Consider the following 16,715-nt stretch of genomic DNA (forward strand, 5'->3'; position numbering starts at 1 on the left):
AGGGGGTAGTAAACATTAGTAAAACCAAGAGTTCGGTAATTTGGACCGATGGGGACAGGGAGTCAGGGGGTCTTCTGCCAGGGCCAGAAGTTCCTCGTAGATGGACTCCAGATGGCCCCTTTGAAATTTTTGTAAACTTCTGACTCTTTATTGGTCGAATTCCACTCCGTGGTTGAATTATAGAGCAGAATTTAAAAACGAAACGAAGCACAAATGGAGGCTTCGAACAAATAGGCACGAAAACGCTGCGTATGCAATGTGTTTATTCCGTAATTGGATCTCACAACGGAGGGATGAAGGTGTTAATGTTTTCCGGCTGCCTCTAGGTGAGGGTGTTGCTCCGCTTGTCTATTTGCGATCCCACGGGCCGTATCATCATCGTGACCCTGGGGTAAGAGTAGTGGTAGTAGCTTCCCGGCACACCGCGTCGGCTCCACTCGATGCCGTCGGCGAAGCTGTCGTGGGCGCCGTTCAGGTTCAGGCCGTTCAGGCTGGCCTGGTGGCAGTCGCGGTGCCACCATGCACCGCGGAAGGTCACTGCGCAGTTGTGCCGAGCGCGGTCGTTGTCTCGGTCGAAGGTCGTGAAATTGCATTGGTGGCCGTCGCTGAGTGCGTCCCACCCTGCAAAGAGGCAAATCACGGCCAGCCCCAGATACTTTGTAAGAATAATAAATAAATAAATAAATAAATAAATCAGCCAGGAACAGGCAACACGACTTGGAATGGCTGAGGGTTAACACAAAATCCTTAACCCGAAAATAACAATTGACGAACCTACATACCATTAAAGGTGCACCAAACCGTTCTCATACAACCCGAAAATATATTGCGTCATATAGACAGAAACAGGGAGAAAGGGTGTCTTGTTGAAAAAGCAAAGAGTTTTGCCGGCGTTTACAATGGCTTACGTTCTTCGGTTCCAAATATGTCCTATGTATGAAGAAAAGGCCTTGAAACCGGGACACGGGAATAAACAAAATGACGTGGGCTTCGCATGCGATCACGGATTAATGCGCTTGTTTTTAGCTTTCAGCACAAAATTTAGAGTTTCTAAATAAGGCCAACCTCGTCCAAATAAGCCCACACATTTTTCAGAGCTTGATACGGATGTATGAGAATATATACTACTTTGATACGTACATGTAGCGTAAGAACAACAATTCTTAAATAGACAACACAAAGAAGTGCGATACGAAAACTACTAACACGGGTTGTGCAATACAAACGGGAAATCACCGGGAGAAATACGCCTAAAGAAATTTAGATGACATTTGACGGAACCAAAGAAGCGATCCAGATTATGATGCTGTTCCCTGGTGGAAACGAAGTAGGTGCTATGCTCGGTGACAACTTAAGAACGGCACCGGAAGTTGCCGCTGTGCCGTATCACCGTAGCCGGATGTTTCTCCGCGCGGCGCACGTAGGGCGTTACTGGGAATATTTTGAACATGGCGTGAGCCGTTCCCGTGATTTTTTGGACTTAATATGCTTATAAACGACTCCAGTGACGACAAACAAACTGCGTGAGACAAGGCAGACGATATCACGCATTCACAGCAAACCCCTTTCAAAACGCGCGCGCACTGACGTCACGGGTCCGGCGCTTTGGCGGAGTGATACACTACATGAGGTGGAGGCGTTCTTGAGTTGTAACCGAGTATAGTCTGCGTCTAAATTGAATAGCGAGAAAGCTGCTATTAATATGGTCATCGGCCGAATTGATATCATAAATAATCCCCAGCGTCAGGAAAAGGCAGTGGCTGTGTAATAGCAATGGTAGAAGCGGCAGCAGACGTACTAGTAATAACAATGTTAATAAAGTTAGCAATCTTAATATCGTAAAGGTACAGGTATGTCTGGCCCTCCTATCTTTCCGCCGATGGAAGAATGATAAAAATGAGCATCACAGAATCCACTTGATAGGTTCTTTAGAACTGAACTTATCTATTGGCTGGGTAGTCTCAGTTTCACAAAATTCAGTGCGCTTCGATTGTGCTCCCACTTAAAATATTGAAGCTTTATTGCCTTCATTGCAAGTGTTTTGGCTGGTGTTGCTGGTGTACCGGAGTTTATAAGTAAAGCGCATTTTCCTAATGGAACAGTTAAGGGGAAATTGCCAAGGTTGGGCACGTTTCTGCGAAGAGAACATTTGACATTCTAGAAACTTACTCCACCTTTCGAATTTTCCCTAAGCTGGTCGGTTAATTGTGGTCCCGCAACTCAAGTTGTTGATCCATTCGCTCTCATGCTGCAAACGGCTAGCTCCTGATTAGCTCAGTTGGTAAAGTGGCCACCGTAATAGGAAGGGTTCCGGGTTTGAATCTTTTGAATTTTTTTTTCATCTGTGGGTTTATAATACCCCTGCTACACTGGCGTCTCGAATGCCTTTGAGCCTAATGTCATTCGACTCAAATGCTACTTGTGTGCTGCTTCATCGCTTTTGTAATGACATTCGGCTCAAATGACAGTCGAGCCGAATGAGCACACCGAGAGAGAATTGGAGGTATATAATGCCATTTCTTGCACAATCGCGAAGAGCGTTTTAGGTCAGTATTAACCAATATATTACTGGCGTACTTATAACAAACGAAATGTTTTTAAACGGGGGGTTGTTTACTTTTCATTCCCCTAAATCATGGTATCAAGATGCAATATTCCCATACTCTCGGCACCAGTGCGAGCAAGCGACAACCCAGTGCGACCAGACAGCACAAAACATGCACCCAAAAGTAAAAAAAAACAACTTTGATTGCAATTCGCAATTAAGCAAACAGTGTGCCAGAGCTTGCAGTATTTATATTTTGATACCATTTTACCACAAAAGACTGCTTCTAAATTTGATTGTTGCATTAATGTATATAAACAGGACTCGACGGTAGCAGCGCTACGCAGCACGGTGAGTGATGTTTTGAATTTTTCAAATGCCATCGAATTTGTAGTGGAGCACGGCGAATTCTGAATGGCATTCAAAGCCACTAATTGGAGTCGAGTGGCATTCGGTTCAAAGGCATTCTGGACGCCAGTGTAGCAGGGGTATAAGAAAGCTATGCATCTGCCGTTTGAAGCCATATGGCTGCTGTTAAGGTCGGTTTATAACTGTTTCTTTCGCAAAACATATTTTCGCAGCACAACAAGTCATTTCCAAACGCTTTTGCGCTGCTGAGCACGAGGTTGCGGGTTCGATTCCCGGCCGCGGCGGCCGCTTTTCTGATGGAGGCGAAATGCAAAAACGCCCGTGTGTACGAGATTTCGGCGCCCGATAAAGATCCCCAGGTGGTCAAAATTAATCCGGCGCCCTCCACTACGGTGCGCCTCATCGCCTGCATTGCGTCGGCGCGTTAAACCCCACAATCAATCAATTAAACATTTCCAAACGCTTCGCTGCACAGCGCCCCACGTCACATGTGTGCTATCACTGTGGGTGCTGTAATATTGAGCTGCTGCGAGGTACTTTCACTGGCGGCGTGGGTTCGAGCCCCAGCTGGTGTGCTTTAATTTTATGTTGCTATTCCTTTCTAAATTCAATTTTTTTTATTGCAAAAGGACTCAACGCTGGTGGTAAAGAAGAACCTCCACCGCGCCACGCGTGCTTTACTTCCACCGCGTGGAACTGACCTCCCCAGTGGGCTCGCTCGCTGGTAGGAGGTCCTGCTGTGGAGGCTTCCATTTGGGGTGGCCTTATCCCCAGCAGTGACCCACGCTTGGCCTGCCCGCTATCACGCACCGTTTGCGAGCACCTGTCCCTTTTGTATGGTCCCTGCGTCCGAAGCCGATACGCGCCACCTTGTATGGACCTGCCCTGCCCTTCAAACTTCGCGCCTGCAACATCTCCGGGGCACAGGGCTCCATCCTGGGAGAACCCCTGATCTACAGCGGTGGGTATGGGGCCCTCAGTACCGGTCTCTGCTGACGTTTCTGCGTGAAACCAATGTGCTGTTTTATGTATAACTGTTATGCCGTAAGGCAAACTCTCGCAAAAAAAAAAATTCTTCGTGTTAATTTTATTATATATGGTCATTTGGTATGTTTTACGTCATCATGGGTTGTTGGCGCAGCTTATGGCCGCGTATAATTAACGTTCTGTATCACGCGAAGACACATGTCACGTTGGGCGCTGTGCAGCGAAGCGACACAGGTGGACACATTACCACACGTTTTTTTTTTTTTTTTTAATTCCTCGCTGAATGAGGTGCCTCTTCGGAAAGTGGGTAATCATTAGCGCCGCATTCTCCGTTTAGTTGAAACCGCAATGCTTATAGGCCTGTTGCGCCGGTCAGAGGCCTCTGCAAATCTAGCAGTGTACCAACCGCCGTTTTGCTCCACATTTTCAGCCGGATATCGCCCAGTGTCTGCCAACCTGCACCACAATCTGCGGGATAGATGAAGGTGTACCTTTGTACACTGGTATCACTGTGTACCTGTCCTTTTTACGCAGCATGAATGGATGCCTTCTGAATTTTTAGGTGGCAGTTTAGGTTGTTTGTATCCCGAAAACAAAGGAGTTAGTGATTTTGTAGCCCAATTTGTTCTGCCCACGTTATTACACATGTCTCGCATAAGAATGCTTTGCCGGCTAGGCTGCTAATAATGGCATCTGTTATAATCTAAAGAAGAGTGCTGACATTCACGTTCATTGACATCAACGAGAGATGGCAGCTACCAACGCTCGATTAACCACCCAGTTAACGGCGCCTCAAGCCACTGTGATGGGTGAATGCGCGCGGCTCCTTCGGGATGAAAACTTCAGCGCAGGAGACCTATTTAAATAGAAAATCGGCGACGAGAACGAAACCTTTCTGGAACTTTTAAGTGCAGAGCACTTTAGGCGCTCGCCTTGTCGTCCAAGCTCGCTCGCTCGACCGAAGTATATAGAGCACCAAGGCGGCGTCCCGGGGTAACGCTGTTGTTCGCGGCGTCGTACCCCCGAGGCATCCAAATCCACGCAGTTTATATAGTCGTAAGCGTTCGAAACTCGCGAAACGCTGGCGCTTGCCATACATCTTCCCGTTGTTTAGCACAAAAAAAACTATGGGTACATTTGAGGAAAAATATACGTAATTTACCGGAAGCGCCCGCGTTCCTTTAGTTAAGGACACCCGTTGGGTTGGTTTTTACGATAGTAAACGCAAAATGTCGCAGTGCAACGCCGGCACGGGCGGGGAGAAAAGCACAAATAAAACAGTACTCCCGCTGGCGCAGTTTCAGGCAGGGGGCGCGCGAGCACTGCGAAGGCGGGAAATTTTAATTGCATGTGGTCGTAGCTGTTAGCGGATAACGGTGGTACAGCCCGTTATGGCGAACCAATGCTCTGCACTTCGGACAGCTTTCACAGTGAGTGGAACGGCTTTATTTTTTTACACGTCCTCGTGGGTCCGCACTCCTGAAGATCAGCGTTTCCCGGAATATCAAAATTTTCAATAAAGTTGCATTCCATCGCGATAACCATATACCAGTGTTTCAACCCATATGAATGCGTCGGCGGCAGCCAAAGAAGAGCCAAAAAAGAGGCGAAGCGTTCGTGACAGGCGGATCCCGATGATCACATATCAGGAGATAACACGGCGCTGTAAGCTAGGATGTATCACCTACCCAGCACCGCATTAAATCCCAACGAAAACGGAGTAGCGGCCGGTCCGTGCACTCCAGACGTATTCCTTTCCCCATCGAACTAAACACCATATATTGCAACTCAACCTGTATTCCCCGCTATGCCGCTTCTCCGAAGCCCCCGGGAAGCTCTTTGATATGGTAGGGGTCTGCGACCACGCCCCACTACATTTCCACAATCCCTTCCATTGTTCTTGCAAGATTTGCAAGAGAGCTCACACGGGCAGCGACTTTAGTGATCAGCGCCTGCTGGTGTTGAGGGCTGCTCAGTCTGGAAGAGCTCCAGGGGTCTTTGACTAAGGACTACTTCATTGCTTCTCGCAAAAAAACGTTTACTCTCTCTCTCTCTCTCTCTCTCTCTCTCTCTCTCTCTCTCTCTCTCTCTCTCTCTCTCTCTCTCTCTCTCTCTCTCTCTCTCTCTCTCTCTCTGTCGGAGTGTGAAGTGTGAAGCTTTTTCACCATGGTCACATTTCGCAGCAGTGTCAGTGTCGCGTGAACAAGACAGCGCAGTGCAAGACAATGCTGCGTGGCGCTGTAGGCGGGAGCGTTCAAAGCGGGTCGTTTGCTGCCGAGCATAACCAAGCAGTGTTCCCCCCACACTAGGGCTACCTACAACACGCATTCAGCTCAGTGAAACGACCTGCTGTGTTGCGTGCGCGCGTATATTCTTTGACACTAAAGATTTATGTCGCGCGTATATGAAGCTCAGCGATAAAAGTTGGTACAGAGGCAAGAATGAGGTCAGTGGTGCAGCTGGCATGGCGTTTAAATTCGCCTTTGTAATTACTCTACCTTGCAGTGGGTTTTAAGAAATCGACAAACAAAAAATAAGAAGAAAAAGGCAGGTAACCATAAAATATTTAGGCAAAAATAGCGACCGAAATCGGAAACCCACGCTCACGTGAAGTACGGGTTCATTTCGTGAAACCGTCCTCAGATTTTTTTAAAATCAGAGGTGAGAGGGCCAGGGCTCGCCATCTCAAATAAACACGACAACCGATATCTGCTGATTCTGACGGATCAGCTCGCGGGGACTACCCAGGGGCGTTTTGTCTGAGAAGACCCCTCACAGTCAATGCCCGCATGAACTGAAAACCTTGGTTATCGTAAGGTTTTGTTTCTTATTCGCCTGGCCAGGACTGGGCGCCAAATTGGGTAAATAGTGTTGTACGCCTCAAATTTTATTCCACCTGTTTCGGTGCAAGCTCAGGTACGCCCTCGGGATCGTTTGAAGTTCCCCTCTCTTGCACTTGTTTTTTTCTCATTTCCCATTTTGTACACCACTTGCATTGCAGGTTCGAATGCCTTGAACTTAGCCGAGAGTACTTACTGTAATCTGATTACCAGGTTTACTCTTTCGCACGCCTTTGCCCTATCACCTCCGAGTGCCCTTCAATTTATCACTAAGACTAGTAACGGCGCGTTCTACCCCCTCCACTCCCTCCCACAGATGATCACTCTTGTTACCCCTGTTTTCAGTGCTACGCCGGCGTGCCCCGTCGCGGAGCTGGGCATATAGTACAATCCAAGGAAACTTCATACCTGGTGGTCCCAGATGCTTTCCTAGCTCCAACTGGAAGAAATCATCCTCGGAGCCAACGCGAAAGGTCTCGTACTCGACCGAGACAGTCTCGCCAGTTCCGTTGGTCAACTGAATCCTGAGCGCCATCTCTTCAGGGCTGGCTGTCAAGGCATGCAAAGCCTTGTTGCCTGCGTGATAGGAAAAAAAAAACATAGTTCGGGAAAAATTCTCAAAGGAGCCATCAGAATAGATTAAAAGCTGCCTCGGACATAACGAGTAGTCTCAAATTTTCCTAATGTTAAGTAATGTAGAAAACAACGTAACAAATGTGGAGCGCAAGTAACGGGACGTCGTAACGCACTCATTCATTTCGACATTTATTGTTTTGATGCGGGAAATAATAAAATAGCAAACAGCGCAAGGGATAGAATTTATATTCAGAAATTGATGTTTTACAGAGACCCTGCCACACTTTTTTGAACTTAAAATAGTGTTCGGAATCTTTCGTAATCTTAAATGCTTGCTCTCCAACAAACCCAGCACATAGATTAGGGATCGCAAAGAACCCCAGTCACAAATTGCTGCTCTCCGTCCATCAGATAACTTAGAAACTTGCTCTAAACATTTTTCTCTCTTTTTTGTCTTGGTGTTGTTCAAGCGCTGAAAGTACGTTATTACAGCGGTATAGCGGCTATTGGCCGCTTTTCTTCAGTTGCAGCAATGCACGCATTCGATAGTCGCTTTAAAAAGAAAGGCACAAAAGCAAAGCATAAACGTGAGGAGTATCTGCTCCGACGAGAAAATCAGCCATTGCGGAATGCTTGGCTGGCGATACCTATAGCTTTCGCAGTGCTCCCAGACGAGAGGTAAATACTGAAAGCGTTCATTGGAAGTATAGCAGGGTCGCTTTAATAGCCCCCCCCCCTCCCCCCCCCCCTGTGACAAATATGTCGTCAACGTTAAGTGCACGAAGCTTTAGCTCCAAGTTAGGAGTCAACACCGACCTTATCGGTGTTTTGACTATTCTCCGTATTTTAAAGCACGGTGGTGACGACCGCGCTCGGAAGTTGATCCGATTCATCCAATATTTCAAATTGTCCGGTGGGAAGTCGTCGTTATTCCAAACAGGTAGCGCTGCCACGTAACCGATAAAACTAATCAGGTACGTTACCCACTACCTTGAAGTAAAAGCAACGCGTAGTTAGCTTCGAATGAACATAACGCGTCACCATTCACGTCAGCAGAAAACTGAGAACGCTTTACTTTGTCGTTACGCTTTCTCACGAACTAAAAGAGCCAGCCAGAACTTCAACTGTTCATAAAATTAACCAATTGTATTGTTTAATGAAAACAAAGCAATATGTGCATGCCAAAAAACGTTTAGAAGTGGAACAGCTGTTCCAAAACCCAAATGTGTGCGCGAAGGGGGTTCCCGAACGCTTCGCTTGCTGGGTACGATGTACTAGCGCTACAGGACGGAACACCAAGAAATGCAGTGTACGAACGCTATACTTTAACTGAGTTTTTACTAGACACCCATACAGGCTACCTCATCGGCACATAAGAGAAAAAAAAAACAGAACTTATTCGCGTTTATCGGTGATTCATCTTCGTCTGGTGTACTTCTTTTTTGTGTTCTCCCCTAAGTGAAAGTGCAACGTACCGAGCATTTATTAACCAAATTGCCCAACTTTTCGTCAATAATTCGTAACTTCGCTGTCTTTGGCATAATCATAAGCAGTCTCGCAACCGCAAATGCAATAAAATATAGTTCTTCAAGGGGATAATCATACATAATCCGTTCTGAAAAAATCAATGTCAGCGTGACCAGCGTCGCTATGATGGCACCCAAAATCCCATTAGCTGAGATGCATAGACGTCAGCAGGGGGGTGCAAAAGCGCCATTGATACCCCCCCCCCCCCCCCCCCCGAGTCACCCTAGCACTTTGCCCCTCTCCCACACCCACTTTCTCTTCCCCCGCGATGCAGTGCGTTTGCCCCCCTTAAGACAAAATCCTGCCGACGCCCTTGCTGAGATGCCAACATAACCACTCAATATTCCAATCGAGTTGGCAGCCAACGCCTGTATGCACAAACTGCCCGAACGTATACCCATTGGCTCAATGGGTCATCTTGCCTTTACCGCGATTATTAAAGCAAAATCTTTCTCATTGGTACCGGTGGTGTCATCTAAAAAAATTGTTATCCCTTCCTAAAAAGCGTCGAGAGATGCGCGAGAGCTTTCTAAGACCAAAACCGCGACAAACTTGCGTCAAACCTTCGCGAATAGTTCATCCAACCTTCGCTGAAAGTGCATCCAGTCGATCGTAGAAGTTTCAAAAACCCAAAGCGTAAACAAAGAACGAACCAATGCGACGATTTCTCGCGCATTTAGCAAGTGCTCGAAATACTGTGCTACAGCGGCTTCAAGCAGGCGCACTCGGGTAACCGCAGAAAACGGTGCTCGTTTTGTCCCTTCGTACCGATCCAGTATTCTTTCGCTGGGTCACCGAAGCCCGTGGCGTACTCCGTCCAGTTTCGGTAGAAGTAGTAGGCGTTGTTCCCGAATTGTCCCCGTCTCTGGATCACCTGCGGGAGCCACGGGGTAGGAGAAATACATCGTGCGGCATGAGACGCCTCTGCGATACGTCCAAAGGCGCCATCTCTCGTTAAATCTCTAATATCACAATTCCAAATTATACTTTGGCCGCATTTAACCTCCAGGGGTATTTTTTTTTTACCTAAGAAAAATAACAGCGTTATTTTGCTAATATTCTACTAAGCGGAACCGTGATGTTCTGGCGAATATCCAGAATGTACGTTCGGTAGTACGGCGGCTTCTAGTCGTGAAGGGAATTAGCTGCGGATGTTTCCGTACATTGCCGCATTGATTCCGCTTACTTATCTGCAAAAAAAAAAAAAAGCTTTCGTCGGTGGCGAAAAGCAAAAATCCCAATTAGTCAATGTAGTCACGAGAAATGCGTGTCACGCGGGGTATAAGAAAATTTCTATCCGTTGCAGAGTCGCCCAGTGGCACTGCGGCTTGTACGTAAAATTTTGCCTCTGTAAAATGCGGCGTCCCTGTTGCGGCGTCACCACGACGTTAAATTAATCCGTTGTCGCGGTTGTTTTCTTACATGCGACCCATCTCTTGCTCTGAGGCATGTCCCTCCTGCGTCGGCGTCGGCGTCGGCATCGGCGGCGTCCGCACGCCACCTGCGCATGCGCGACTCTCCTCCGCTCTTCTCTCCGACAGCTGTGCGCAACACTATAAACTATAACTCCGTCTCATTATCATAAACAACAGCTGCGTGCGCGCGCTTCGCTCCTCTCCCGTCGCGCAAGTGTGCGCATGCGCGACTGTCCTCCGCTGTCTCCTCTCCTTCAGGCGCTGTGAATATAAAGCGGGTAGCGCGATGGGGCGGTTCAGTCAGCGCTCGCTCTCTTTGGACTTCGCGTCACAACACATTTCACCCGATTTAGATAATCAACCCAACAGAAACACCAATTGAACTCCCCGATGCGTCGCATCACACCAGGGTTCCCTCGCGGGAAGATGGGCGTATTTTTTTTTCTTTTGTTTCACGTACCAGCGTGGGGGATTGGCCATGAATCGAAAGGTTTTTGGAGCCCATTAATTAATTTATTAAATGACTGGCTGGCTGGTTTATGGATTTATTATTGGACTGGCGGTTGAACATTTGTTTAATTACTTAATGACATTTATTTATTTATTTATTTATTTGTTTATTTGTAATTGGCTGATAGACGCATTGAATAATTGATTGTGGCGTTTAATGTGCCGAGGCTACACCTTGGCTATTGGGCGCGCCGCAGTGAAGGGCTCGAGATTAATTTTGACCACCTGGCCATCCCTAACGTGAGCAGCCATGGTCACCCCTTAGCAAGCTGTTGTGCGTTGTTACGACTTCAAAACTCACGAACTTACCCATTTAATTTATAAGTCCTCTACTCAAATTTTACAGATGGCTCTTGTATGTGTGTACCCACATACAAGAGCCACTTCGCCACTTCAAAGAGCAGATGACGCATAAAAGGTAAGAAACCATGTATTGCGCTGCCGACTCTACCACAACCATCGCGTAACTTCGGCGCGCTGGGCTCCATTCCGAAGTTCTTTATCTTCTTCACATACACACTGAATAAAAGGCATGGGCGTACCGTCCATCCTCCGCCGTCAGTGTGCATGTCGCAGTGGACGGTCTGTCCGTTTGGATCGGCCCCGAGGGGGAAGATGGTGTAGACGCCGCTCAATCTTTGACCCGCGTGCCGGAGGTCTTCACAGTGGCGGGAGCGAATGCTGTCTGGAAAATAAGTTATAATCCGTGAAGATATGGGTGCGGCGGACAGGGACTGTTTGGACGACCACCTGAGCCAATGCGAATACACTGAAATTGAGAACAGAAGCGATCTGGCCGGGGCTCGGAACATCCTTGAAACTGATGCCGTGTTTCAAATGTACAAAGAGCACAGCACGCATGCAATTGACAAATATTTCTTAAGATACAAAAAAGCAGCTCTCCGCACTGCTGGGATTCGCGGGTTCGGGAAATCCATCTTGATGGCCTGACTGGTGATTGGAGACGTTCATCAAGAGACTGCTAGTTGCTGATTAGGGAGCAAAACATTATGCACGTAATTACATGATGAGTACACGTTTGTATGCTCTGCCTCGAACGAATCGCACAGACAGTAAGAGCAACACTCGGTGGCTCGCAACACCGCCTTTTTGTTCCAGCCAGAGTCCCTAGAGTTCTCCTAGGAAATTTAATTCCCGAATGTCTGGTACAATCACAGACCCCCAATCTAGGAGAGGCCCTGACGTCACGTTTGTGAAGCCACAGCCGCCATGACATGAGCCCATTGAGCCCCGAGCTTGTTCCCACTATACTCTGCTGTTTCCGGTTTGGTTTCACCAACATGGCGTCGCCATGCCCTCCCGCTTCGCAGCGAAAACAGCTTCGTCGATGTCATGTTCTAAGCTGTTGATTTCGCCTTCAATTTGCCCATTCAATCGAAAAACTGCCTCAGTTTTTGAGATAGGAGGACGATTTTTCAGCTCTTAAGCATGGCCAAGTAGCGTTCGTCGTCGTCATAGCAACAGGCTCGCGGGATCACGAGTGGCTGCTGCAGTGTCTGTTCGTAGATGGCGCCAGGAATCCAGGCACCCTACGCGCGGCGAGTATCGCGCACGAGTTGCAAACTACATGCGCATGGACTACGTACGCTTTTCACGTTTGCGCACATGAACTCTGTACACACGTGAAACTAAAACTGTCTAATCTCATTTCACGCGAATAACTGGCTGCAGTGGTTTGCAAGATGCCTCACTGTTGCGTGCCGGGTTGCCGGTCGCACTCAAGGTTCACAGGTAAGTATTTGTCGAGCAAAACGGAAGCACTACGTGTCTGACTCACTTTATTTTGTGTTCATTCAGAATAGATTCCCAACTGAAGCAAATCGCCGCAGTAAGTGGGTCGACGCTGCCGAAGCTGCCAACGCGCACCTTTTCACCGGCAGACCAATAAGGATTGAAAACCACTGCGCGAATCGACGAGATATCGCCACAAGATAACGGCAACTATGCTCACCGACCACGCCAATTATTAACCATCGGGTGTTGTTTTCGAACGAAAATTAGACCACAAAGGAAATGGAAGTAGAAGAAACGCTGCGAAATCAGCTGTAGTGCATATATTGCAGACGACGACGCCGCCCCAGCGGCTGCCGCGCTGTGTTGCCAACGTAGCGAGGAAGCCACAGTCAAAGCGCCGTAAAAAAATTTCCCGTGGCATTTTGCCAGGTTTAGCCACCGCAGCCGTAAGAAACTAAGCAACACTGTCTATGGGCTCAAAATGACGTCACTTCCTCCACACTTTTTGCAATGCATTGGGATGCTAGGGGCCTCTACTAAGTATTCTTTCCTCCATGCGCTGTAGGCTCCGCCATCGCGCGAAGCCGTCCTGGTTGCTTGCCATGTTGCTTGCACACATGACCACGAGGGAGAGGATGCGATGGCGCCCCTGGTACGGTGAGACCTTTTTCTCCAAGTACGAAGTGCGTCTCGGTGCTTGACTCATGTTGCTCGCCGATTACCGATTTCATGGCCCGCGTCTCCGAAGTCGTCTCCTTCCTTGTATGTGCTGTCTCTATTCATCAGAATCACCCGTGCGGGGGTGGCTCGTGGAGTCGCGTTCTCGGACTCGCCTACCTCGTTGCCTCTGAAATCACTCACAGTGGAACTGGTGCGGTTCACGCAGGGTTTGTGAACCCCTGTATTCAATGCGGATTGGCACGTGGCACAAGCCGATACCGACAACGCGCTGATTAGCGACGAGTACCGCGCTTGGGGGTGCCGGGTCCCCAACCTGGTCCTAACACCACATGTAATTGCTTGTTTGCAACATTTTATTGAAAAGAAATGCATTCATGGTCCTGACATTTAACATACAACACGTAAGTGCCCCTCAACGCAGTGATATTCCGCTTTGGGAATTCCCATTAAGATAGTATAACAGAAGTCTCCACAAGCCCTGGTATAGTTCGACGAGCCGTGTTAGCGTTATTGCACAACCAAGGGGACATTCCTTGATTGTAAATAAGCGCTGCCGGCACAGCTAAGGACAAGACACGACAAGAGGGACAAGACGATTACAAGGGAAAGGGGACGGCGTCTGCGCCGTTCCAACATTTATCGTCCCTTGTGCTTCCGCGTGCTTGCCACTGTGAATACATTTCATCCCCTTATTTGACATCTTCTTACACTTCTTATTTTGTGTGTCTGCGTATGAGAAAACACAAGAGATTCATTCAAGAAGCTGTGGGGAACGTGTGTGTGTGTCTGAAAGTGCACGTTCAATATGGCATGTACACGATACAGTTACTTCCACCGCGTACGCTTTGGTGGAAGCATTAGCCCCATTTCCCGACTCACTTTTTATGTCCGACATTATTTGGCTGAGTTCATTCAGTCGCGCTTCGGCTTGCGCTATGGAAGGCTGCACACTTGGGGCACCCAAGGCACCAGCTGAACAACAAACCACGACGGTGACCAGCAACATCCAGGGTGAGGACGGAATGGCCATAGTTCCTGCGAGCGAAGGTCATATTATCTTCGGGCACGGATAAAGAATATACATAGGAGGCGAAATGGCCCACTGCTGAGGGCGCGGGCAAGTAACAAAGATGTCACAACAAAGACCAACGAGGACTACAAAGCTTCGTAGCTGCAGCAACGAAGGGGAAGGTAATTGCACCTGATGGACGAACTGATAGCGTCCAAAACTCGTGCCGGGGTTGCGCAGTTAAATGTCGATCGCGATGGCCGCAGTTTCGTTTCCCGCGACGGATCCGCTAGCTTAAAGGAGCCATGAAGAGAAAACACAAGTTTGATTTATTCAAAAGATTGCCTCGTTAGAATCATACTGACACCACTTTGAACGTAAGCTTCGCCCAAATAAGCTACATAACTAGGAAAAAAGGGAATGGCCATGCGACCTACTAGCTAATTTCCCGCAACAGAACCTAGGATGTCATACCAGACAGCTCTGCGATTGGCGGAGGGGGGCAAAAGCAAACGCTAATTAGGCAGAACTTCTAAGCTTGCCGAACGAGCTATTTGCGCTTAAATTTAGGGCGCATTCTTTTTAAAGCCTTAAGAATGGTGGGACAAACAGTCGAAGTTACGAAAGCACACGTAAACATAGAAGTACCGATGAGTACTGCTCTTGGTACTGCGCGCACCATGCTTGGTTTAGCTGCACAGGACTGCGGGGCTTTAGGGTTGTTTCAGACGACACTGGCCGCTTGACGCAAGCGACGATGTCTTACGTGACCGTATTTGTCGAGCGAGCACCGTGTTTCACGGAACGATTGTCTCCATGAACAAAACAAGCCAGGTAAAAATACGTTCCCAAACAAAGGCAGAAAACGGCTTGCCACGGTGTGGTGGCGCCATCTAGTTCACAAACGGTAAAGATGGCCCTGTAATGTCATTGCAGACGACAAAAACGCACGATTTAGCGGGAAAATCAAAATTTTAACTTACATTAAATAATTTCTCAGTGAAGAAAGCATCGTTTGCATTCGGACAAGCGCTGGGGCACTATAAAACACAAAATCTTTCGAATAACACAGACTTGAGTTTTGTCTTCATGGCTTTTTTAACCTGCACCTACAGCTTGTGATGTTATCTGGCTGCCATAGAAGGCGACGGTTTCCCTCCTGTCTGGTTCGAACGCCTTGCATTTAGGAAAAAAAGACATACTTTTAGACCGTGGTCTTACGCTCATCATCAACTAACGTAGTGTACATTAAGTCGCCATGGAAAGGGTGGCAACGACGTTGGTACATCCACGCCTGCTTTTTTTTTCAATTGCCAACAGCTGAAAAAAATGACCCCGCATCATGTTTGCTGAAAATGTCATCTAAAGACAATCCTTATAGCGCCCCTGCGGTTAACACCATTTATGCTTCCCCAAAACCCTCCCCCTGTCCTCTTCCCCTCTCCCAACCTCCAATAGAGGCTATTAAACTTGATGCAATTCAGGTTTCTTCCCTTTTGAAATACTCGCCAGTCATGCGTAGGAATCTCTTCTTTTCACTATTCGTGCAACAACTCCAGGAGGCACTTTTTTAGCATTTACTTTTACCTCACATTTCCTCCACACCGTTGTACCTCGGTTGTTAAATACCGACCCTACGTCTATTTGAAATTAAAAGAACCCTGTTGCGGTCTCTTATGTACTCATGTTTCGCTCCAAATATGCCTAATACTTTTTTTTTTTACTGAGCACTGTTCATACTTAAATACACGCCAAGGGTTCAAGCAGCTAGAAACAGTTTTCTCAGTATATGCTTTTTCTTCAGGCTTTCTTTCAAACTTTTGGTCCTGCGGCTGAATCGAGGGAGTCACAGACAGTCGAACAGCAAGAACAATTGTTTCAGTGAAGGTAAACAAAAATACACTGTATTGTCTTTAAAATGAGGGTGATGTCGCACGTACCGGTGACGATGTCTTGTAGCCGCTCAAGAAATATGACAGTTTGACGGTTCTTGGTTCAGGTTAGCGCCGATATTTCTTATCCCAGCCGAGTCATCGCGGTGCAGTCCAACGTCCCACCCCTTGAGCTCACACAGTCGCACTGATCCTCAGCTGGGCAATACATCTCGTTCCCGGCGGAGGGCCCGCACTTGCACTCGCGTGTGGCAAGTGGCGCTGACAGTACCGCTCTCAGCAACAGCGAACCAAGCGAATGCGGGCAATGAACGGCAATGGCAAGCAGCAATCTTGTGGCCGCGGGTATCTCAAGGGCGCTTCAATTAGCAAGAGATCTGAGAGAGCAACAGATGGCGAGAGACGTACAACCACAAAGGGCAGGGAGGGGGAGATAGAGATTGCAATGTTACTTTTGTTGGTATTTTGTAAACATGTTTTGACTTCACTGCTTTTAACACGGCACGTGCGGAAAAAACAATACAGTCCACAGACCTGCAAATTGCTCAGTCCCATGTGGCACGTAGGGAAAAAGCAAGGAGGTTAGGTGGGTAGCGAGAGGGGGAAGTT

At 47.9% G+C, this 16,715-nt stretch overlaps 1 protein-coding gene across 1 annotated transcript; it reads right to left on the reverse strand.

Annotated features, from left to right (window-relative positions):
- Positions 1-246: 246 nt before the first annotated feature.
- Positions 247-16,486, reverse strand: LOC144146782 (techylectin-5A-like). Its single transcript, XM_077678711.1, has 6 exons — positions 16,155-16,486; positions 14,085-14,240; positions 11,312-11,454; positions 9,613-9,718; positions 7,150-7,317; positions 247-621 (listed from the first exon to the last, which is right to left on the reverse strand). The coding sequence occupies exons 2-6, from the start codon at positions 14,233-14,235 to the stop codon at positions 323-325; spliced, it is 867 nt and encodes a 288-aa protein (XP_077534837.1). The 5' UTR covers positions 14,236-14,240; positions 16,155-16,486; the 3' UTR covers positions 247-322.
- Positions 16,487-16,715: the final 229 nt, after the last annotated feature.

Source organism: Haemaphysalis longicornis, unplaced genomic scaffold (genome assembly GCF_048455015.1).
Source record: "Haemaphysalis longicornis isolate Haplotype H1 unplaced genomic scaffold, Haemaphysalis longicornis Haplotype H1 scaffold_7, whole genome shotgun sequence".
Classification (NCBI taxonomy): Eukaryota; Metazoa; Arthropoda; class Arachnida; order Ixodida; family Ixodidae; genus Haemaphysalis; species Haemaphysalis longicornis.

Bases quoted from the DNA above. Each gene is read 5' to 3' on its own strand.
- LOC144146782 (XM_077678711.1), bottom strand. From the start codon at position 14,235: ATGGCCATTCCGTCCTCACCCTGGATGTTGCTGGTCACCGTCGTGGTT. The intron at 9,719-11,311 runs GTACGCCCATGC...TGGCTCCCGCAG, and splicing joins CTGACGGCGGAGGATGGACG to GTGATCCAGAGACGGGGACA. The intron at 7,318-9,612 runs GTACGAAGGGAC...CCTATCACGCAG, and splicing joins AGCGAAAGAATACTGGATCG to GCAACAAGGCTTTGCATGCC.